At 36.9% G+C, this 8,494-nt stretch overlaps 1 protein-coding gene across 2 annotated transcripts; it reads left to right on the top strand.

The window, feature by feature from the left end:
* The first annotated feature begins 13 nt into the window (after positions 1-13).
* LOC126830187 (xaa-Pro aminopeptidase 3) lies at positions 14-6,560 on the top strand. Of its 2 annotated transcripts, none has more exons than XM_050560511.2 (7): positions 14-180; positions 862-1,756; positions 2,580-2,667; positions 3,919-4,053; positions 4,509-4,696; positions 5,302-5,422; positions 5,798-6,560. In XM_050560511.2, exons 2-7 carry the CDS (start codon positions 944-946, stop codon positions 5,965-5,967), a joined length of 1,515 nt encoding a protein of 504 aa, XP_050416468.1. In that variant the 5' UTR covers positions 14-180; positions 862-943; the 3' UTR covers positions 5,968-6,560. The 2 variants fall into 2 exon arrangements, with proteins under 2 accessions (XP_050416468.1, XP_050416469.1); XM_050560512.2 differs by lacking the exon at positions 14-180 and adding an exon at positions 186-236.
* Positions 6,561-8,494: the final 1,934 nt, after the last annotated feature.

The raw sequence follows: 8,494 nt of genomic DNA, 5'->3' as shown, positions 1-8,494 counted from the left end.
CGAAGACTGGATGTGATTTATGTTGCAGTCGTGTGCTGCATCTGAAACTGTGATTTTAAATAAGAGCTGTGATAATAAACCAAATTCCGCAAATTGAAAAATAAATTGTGATTGTGAATGATGTAAACGATGCAATGGACCAAGAAAAGATAACTCTAAGACTCTTTCCAATTTTCCAAGGTAAACAATCTTCGGGTCAGGTCAAGACCTCGATCAACAACATTAAACTGTTCAAAGTTAAAACTTTTTATCTTCTTATCGGCCTTTTTACACATAACTAATTATGCTCATTTGTTGGATGTATATTTTACTGTTGGCACTGATTTGACTTAATCTGCATCTGAATTTAATTTTTGGATGTGTTTCAAGTTTTGGGTTGACTCTTCGATTATGAATAAACTACTTATAACCATTTGTTATAAACTCACCCGTGTGTTTGAAATCACCTCCCGTTAAATTAAATCCATTCTACAACTAAATATTCCACTTGGGCTAAAACATTCATGTGGTCATGCTGGTTAATTTGATAACCACATATGTGTGGGGGGTGGAGTGCGGCAACGAAACATTTTTCGCCAGTCGTCACCCAGGCCCATGCAGTTTGCCTGGGACCCAAATTCGATGGCCTAAAACATCACAGGATCAGGCTGGTTAATTTGATACAACATATGTGGGGCCGGATCGTGAGCAAAAAGCGCAATAGGCAAACACACACACATCTTTGATTTTATTTATGTAGATGATTTGTTCATAATACAAAAGGCATAAGAAAGGCCCATGGAATAATTTTCTACTTTTTTTTTTTAAAAAAAAAGAAGTTATTATTATTATAATATTATTATTTTTTTTTTCTATTTTCAGGCCCATGTCCATAAAACTGAGAGGACAGTAAAACAGACAACTAAATTTCGATATCTGTAAATTGAAGGCAAAAAACTTTAAAATGAAGTTTACTTGTAGCCTGACAAGAACTACACTTTCTCTCTCTAAATTTTACTGCCAACATTTAAAGCTACTTAACATGAAGAAAACATGGCCAAATATTTTGATTTGTCGTCATTTTGGTCAACCGGTCGCCCAAACGCATCCGCATTTGATAAATGACGGAGAAGTTACCCCAGGGTTGACAAAATCAGAATTTCTGTCCCGTAGAATAAGGCTTGTAGAGAAAGCAAGAAGGACGTTTAAAGGAGTTAAAACCGTCAAGGATCATATACTGATAATCCCAGGAGCTTCGAAAGTTTTTATGACAAACGATATACCATACCCTTTTAGACAAAATACAGATTTTCTTTATTTATGTGGTTTTCAAGAGCCTGATAGTGTGCTAGTTTTAAAAACTGGAAATGAAACCAGTGAAAGAAATCACACGTCCTGCTTGTTTGTGCCTGAGAAAGATCCTGAAAAGGAATTATGGGATGGACTACGATCGGGTACAGGAGGCGCATTAGAACTCACAGGCGTTGACCTGACGTATGATATCAAGCTATTTGAAGAATTTTTAAACAATTTTTGTAAATTAAATTCTGGATTTGTTTTGTGGTATAATTTTCTGCGTCCAGTTAACCCAAAGATTCATAATTCCGTTACTCAGGGAATGATGTTGGAATCAAAATATAAATGTATGGAAGACCCAACACGCCTTTGTCAACAATTGAGAGTGATAAAATCTCCAGCAGAAATAGAATTAATGACGCAATCTGTGGAAACGGCATCTCAGGCTTTTATTGATGTTATGAAGTTCTCCTCCCCAGAGGTATATTCCTGTGTGTAATTCCCAAGCTTGGACATAAGGCACCTGTGGCTGTCACAGACTTTGCCAGACACAAATTATAACACAATGCTTTTATTAAAACATATATAGGTTGTGTGACAATTTGTGTCTGATAAAGTCTGTGACGAGTGCCTTTGTGTCCAGGCTTTGTGATTGCCAAAACTCCAAATCTTTTTTTATGTGTGTATGATGGATGGGGGCATGGCTCATGGGTGTGTTCAGGAGTTTAAACAGGGGAAAGTGAGCCCACACCTAACTTGATATTGTCTCCACCCCAGACTCTGCCCTGCTCGAATTTCTTAACACACTCAGTAGGTCAGCGGTAGCCAGTCTATGGCACACTGCACACATATCTGTATAGGATTAGAGTGAAGTGATTCCAATGCACCAGCAATGCTTCGCACATTAGATTGTCTGATGTTATTTCGATGAATGTAGGAGTAAAGTAGTGAGTTAAGGTGTTGGTTGCTAACTGGAAGGTCTTGGTGTTACTGTTGATCCTGGTGTTGTCCAAGAAAATCCTCTGTAGTGCAGGACAGAGAGCTTCACAAGGAAGCAACATCTACATGTTCGGATAGAACAAAAAAAAATTGAGGTTCCATGTACACCTTTTCGTGGACATCAAAAAAACCATAACAGTTGGAATTCATTGCGGCCCAGGCAAAACTACGCTCGCAGCACACTGCATGGTGTATACCTGTATTTCACTTCTCTGCAGATAATCAATGTTTTAAAAAGTTATTACCTTGTTTAGAGATTAAACCCTATAGGTATATATTCAAGTTTTTCTCCCTCGGTTTTTCAGGTAAATGAATCAGCTTTATATGCTAAAATGGATTATGAGTGTCGGATCAGAGAGGCTGAATTTTTAGCTTACCCACCTGTTGTTGCTGGTCAGTATAAAAGCAAATATAAACTTGTCCGGCAGTAAATCTTAAAATGGCCAGACCGCTTTGATTAGGGTCAAAAATAGAATCCTCCTTTCCTTGGATTTACCATGAGATGCGAGATACTACACTTATTCAAAAAGCCAAATTTTCGAGAGTGATTAAGTACTCATTACTCCTGCAGATTTCATGAAAATATATGAAACTAACAGTTGACCTTGCGCTCGCTACATGGGTTGTGCCCGAAATCGAAAGTAGTAAAACTCTGAAACCGGAGGCGTAGTGCAGTGTTACCAGGTCTATGTTACTCCCATGTCTGAGCTACCCCATTACACCAACTTTCAGCCTCAGGACAGCCCTAGTGTAGCTGCCAACCCTGAACAGACAAACGACAGTCACAAATATTAGTATAGATAATGGAATATATCGTAGTAGAAATGTCATAATAATTTGTCTGTGTTAACATTGAGCTCAGTATGGGTTATAGGTGACACTGACTTGTAATGACCAAATCATCTGCCGTGGATGCTAAATACTGACAAATCTTCAAGTCATAATATCTTTGTAAATACTGAAGAGAATTGAACCATATTTTGGACTGATATAACTTTTAGAGATTCAACTTGTACAATAGTGTAGTTTACAAGAATTCAAAATCTTCAAGTGACAATCAGAGACTTTTGTATGTAATAAAGCTCTGCAGATGCTATGATCCCTTGACATCATTTTGTTGACATTCCAGAAACTCTTATCAAATACCAATGAATTATTACATAAACTTCAAGATGCATTATGTAAGATTTAGATAAAGGGCTGACAGTTCTCACTATAATAGTTTTTAAAGCAGACAATGATAAATGAGTAAATTGGGGATTTGAAATTACTTTTTTCAGAGCAAAGTTATCAGGATTTAAAGTGTTCACAATATAGTCTTAATTGTCAAGATTCATTGTTACGATAATAACCAAATTCCCGATTATCTATTTTTAAATTAAATTATTAAAGATGCATTATCACTGTTTGAAGTTTTGACTTGTTTTTAAATTAAATCATTGCATGGCGACCGTATTTTAATGTGTTAATATCTGCATTTTCTAATGTTCTAGAGAGTTGATTATAGGCTTGTCATGTGAATAAATGTCTAATTAATAATTTATATATAACATTTAAGAACCAAAGAAAGACCTGCAATAGACAGATTAGCTCTTACATCATGCATCTTTAACTATAATTTTACAATCTGTTTGCACTTTGCAGGAGGTCAAAGGGCAAATATTATTCATTATATCAACAACAATCAGCAGATTAAAGGTGGTGAAATGGTGCTAATGGATGCTGGCTGTGAATATCATGGATATACTAGTGATATTACTAGAACATGGCCAGTCTCAGGTACCACGATTATCCTTCAACATATACTCTAAATCTAAATAAACATCGCCAAAATAACACACAATGAGGTTGATTCGTTCCAAATTTGTCTCTTTTGAAATCCTCCAGCACAATCTGAACCTAAATTTGTACCTGTTTGTTTAAGTGCTTCAGCCTAGTCATATAGCGCCAAGTGTTCAATCTCTGTGTTTCCTAGAAATGTCATCAACATTTTCCGATGTGGTTCCCCCTTGTCGGTGGTGCAGGACGGGGGTGTTCTGGCAAGGAACAACATCATATAGTCGTTCGGAGGGGATGTAAATTCATGATCCCATTCGGTGCAGAACAGTAGAATGTTAAACCCCATTTCATTTCTTTTTGCTTTGAGGTGCCTGTCATGGAAATAAGAAGTCATCTGTAGTCATCATGCTTCATGGATATTGGACATGATTCACACTACTTTCGCTTTATTTCAGGAAAGTTTAGTCCAGCCCAGGAGAAGTTATATAATGGTGTCCTGTCAGTTCAAGTAGCCTGTATAAACTTGTGTACCGTTCAGTTCTCTTTAGATCAAGTTTATCATGCTATGTTAACTTTCATTGGTCAGCAGTTACAGCTGCTAGGATTGGTTGAACCTAATCTCCAAACATCTAAATTAATGCAGGTTTGTTAGCTACGCATTATTTATGTTCGATAATTCTAAAGTAAACTAACGCTAAGCAGTGGCCAAACCAGGGTTGTAAAAATCCACAAGCCCAATGCCCAGGGGTCCCTATTTAGCCGTTCTGACTAGTGCCCTTTCACTCCTGACTTTTTCATAGTTTGTGAATTTTTTTTCATGCCCCTGGGCCAAACATTGTGTGAGTATTGGTCTATAATATCACCGTTAGATCAAAATTATGGTCGATTTCAAATTCCGTGAAAATTGAACCTAGATCATCTGACAAAAATGCCGCTCCCTTTTACGCAAATAGTATGATTATATTAACATGTAATACTAAGGTTGTGGTCTCTCTAGAGTTCACAATTTTCATCTGATTTTGATGAAACGTTAAATATATGTTTATATCCTAAAGATCTCGGTTCCTTTTGATCTTGAGGCATGTCAGACCTTAAAATCCTATATTATGGCCCTTGATTGTACTAAAAATCATGTTTTTAGCTTGTGGACAATCTAGAGGTCACAATCGCTTTTTAAACTTGTTCTCTGTCCATCCCTTGCAAAGTGTGGGTGTATCTTGCATGGAAACCACTTGTTATGTTTTTCAGAAAGTTAAAGAGTTTTGTCCCCACCATGTGAGTCATTATTTAGGAATGGATGTTCATGATACCGGTGAAATATCTCGTAGTATCAATCTTCAACCGGGTATGATAGTCACAGTCGAACCAGGTACGTTACAGAATTTATTATATTTTTCTTAATACTAAACAGAATTGATTGAAGTGATATTTGTTTTAGCGAATCAAGTTTAGAAGGAATTCAAAATTCCTCAAATGGTGATCAGTTGTGAGAAACCATCATTATTAACATGAAAGTTCATCACGATTTTCTGGCGTGGTTACTCCTCATCAGTGGTGTACAACAGATTAAGGGTCTGGCAAGGGACAACGTATTGTCGTTATGATGGGACGAAAAACTGAGGTGGTGTGTACACATCAACGTGCACGTAAAAGAAGCCTTGACAGTTGTAATTCAGTATAAGAGTAAGCCGTAACGGCACTGTTTGGGTACAAGGTCCCTAATTATAATTGAATTTTTTTGTAGGAATATATATAAAAGAATCTGACACATCAGTACCAGAGGAGTTTCGGGGTATTGGTATACGTATAGAAGATGATGTGTTGATAACAGAGACTAAACCTATAGTCTTGTCGTCCAGTTGTCCAAAGACAGTAGAAGATATTGAATCTGTTATGACATCATCATTTGGATGATCATTGTATTATTTAAACCCAGATCAGCTAATTGTGTGATAATGACAATAATGAAAATAAACGTTTATATTTTCTTAACATTTTTGCTTCTTGCTCTGTTCTTATAATTTGAAAAACAAATGCAGCTACGTTTAGAATTTTTCATGAAACATCAATCAAAGTAAAGGATTTCCACAACTACGGAAAAAATGATTCTGTGTTGATACATGAATATGGTATTTATTTGTACAAGTTTCTGGGTTTCAGTTTGTCTTAGTTTGTGCACATATGATGATATTTTACTGGATAATCAACTACCTAAAAAACCCAACTGCCAGTTATGCATGGGCAATGGAACCTTAGGTAAAGTCAAGACTGAGTTGCACCCCTTTTCGAAATAAATCCCATAAAAAGTCATATGATTTGTTAACAAAAAAAGTTAATTTACTATATTTAGAATTGTATCATATTATTGATAAACCTGTGTTTTTGTTATTGACAAGAGGATACTTGTTGAAATGTTATATACTAATAATGATGCTAGTGATTGTTATCCATAAAGTTGTGTTTGTTTTGTTTTAGTGTTTTTTTATCACTAAATGCCTTACACACAGTATGCTGAGTGTCATTTTGCCCATCATTGACTTGTGTTGCTTCAGTGAGGGACTAGATTCACTAGGCTGTATAGATTCTCCCATGCAAGTTTCACTATCAGCATTAGTTTGAACTGCAAGGAAAGATTGGACTGTATGTAAACAGGGGTTAGTGTATGTTAATAGTGCTTGGCTTCATTTTAAATTCACAGAAAACTATACCACTCTATGGAATGTAACACCTGATCATATCTGGTTGAAATCCTGCAGTTAGATTGATTTGCATTATTGCCAGTACACCGGCCTCTGTTGTTAACTGTCAGAAGACCAGCACCTGTTGTTAAGTGACAGAAAACCAGTCCCTATTAAATGTATTGCTAACCGTCGGACCCTGTTGTTAATTGCAAATGGTTGCTAAAAAAATGTAAAGTTATTCTCATGGGTGGAGCATCATTTAGGTTTTGTTTTTCTACCAGACATGCCACAGTAATGTTCTGTTTTGGGAAAGTTTTTGCAATTTTGTTCCCACATTCTCTTTGGTTCAATATCTGTACTTCCCTACTCAATCACTGAGCAAGAAAACTGTAGGGAGCATACATGTAAAACACAAATATTAATATCTTGCCATGACAAGATGATAAGTGCTGTGTTAGGTGAAGAGAGGCCCTAGCTTATTCTCCTCATTAGGCCTTTCCCAATCACCACACCCTCATAAAGATCAGTGTCGTGTTTAGGTGAAGAGAGGCCTTTCCTAATCACCACACCCTCATAACTAGATGAAGATCAGTGTCGGATTTAGGTAAAGATATGCCCTAGATTATTCTCCTTGTTACACCCTTCCAAAACACCACACTCTCATAACTAGAGGAAGATCAGTGTCGGGTTAAGGTGAAGTATCGGGTAGTTTGTCCATTTATCCATTGATGGTGTGCATTAGAATACAATTAATGTCCTAGATTACATAATGGGGAGGAAACTATTCCATAAAAGCTGGCATTAGCGCTCAGTGTATGGAGGATATGATGAGATATAATTTCTATATGGCAATCTGGCAGTGTCAAAACTATTGTACACCATGATCAGATGTCCTGTAATTTTTGAGGCCCTATAGGCTTCAGTCTGTCAAATCTATAGGGAAATCTTGATGTTGAGGCCCTAGGTTTCAGTCTGTCAAGCTTATAGGTAAATCTAATTGAGGCTCTAGGTTTCAGTCTGTCAAATCTATAGGGAAATCTTGATCTTAAGGCCCTACTCTTCGGTCTGTCAAGCCTATAGCTAAATCTTGATCGTGAGGCCCAAGGCTTCAGTGTGTCAAGCCTATAGGTAAATCTTGAGGCCATAGGCTTCAGTGTCAAGCCTGTAAGTAAATCCTAGATCTTGAGGTCCTATGTTTCAGTCTGCAAAAATCTTAAAGCCCTAGGTTTCAGCCTGCCAAGCCTATAGGTAAATCTTGATCATGAGGCCCTAGGTTTCAGCCTGCCAAGGTAAATCCAACATTGAGTAAGACCAATCTGATTAAAATACAGATCTATATTTCGCTTCGTTTTTTATACTTTCGATGGCCTACACTACATGAAGATCTGACAAGTTATAGTGATAGGTCACGTCAGGGGTCAAAAGACCGACTTATGACCCTTTTGACATCAGACATTTGATTAACCAATCAGCATTGATGTTACTAGTGGATTACCCACAGTTCCGTGAAAAACACCCCTAAAGCTCGTCGTAACAGACCGTTTCATTGGCTTATCAATGACACCATTCAGAACACGAGTTAAATAACAATTCTTCCAGATCCAAGTGTAGTTAAGACAAGTAAAACGAAATTTTGAACTATAAAAACGAAACGAAATAGGATATGTGTTTTGACCAGATTGGAGTAAGACCCACCGTGGACCATTTCAATTACTCCCCTTGCCATGAGAAGATGATAAAACGTAATGATTGTATGCTTC

This window comes from Patella vulgata, chromosome 8 (assembly GCF_932274485.2).
Source record: "Patella vulgata chromosome 8, xgPatVulg1.2, whole genome shotgun sequence".
Taxonomy (NCBI): Eukaryota; Metazoa; Mollusca; class Gastropoda; family Patellidae; genus Patella; species Patella vulgata.
The sequence above is the reverse complement of the archived record's forward strand: the minus strand, read 5'-3'. Positions and strand labels throughout refer to the sequence as shown.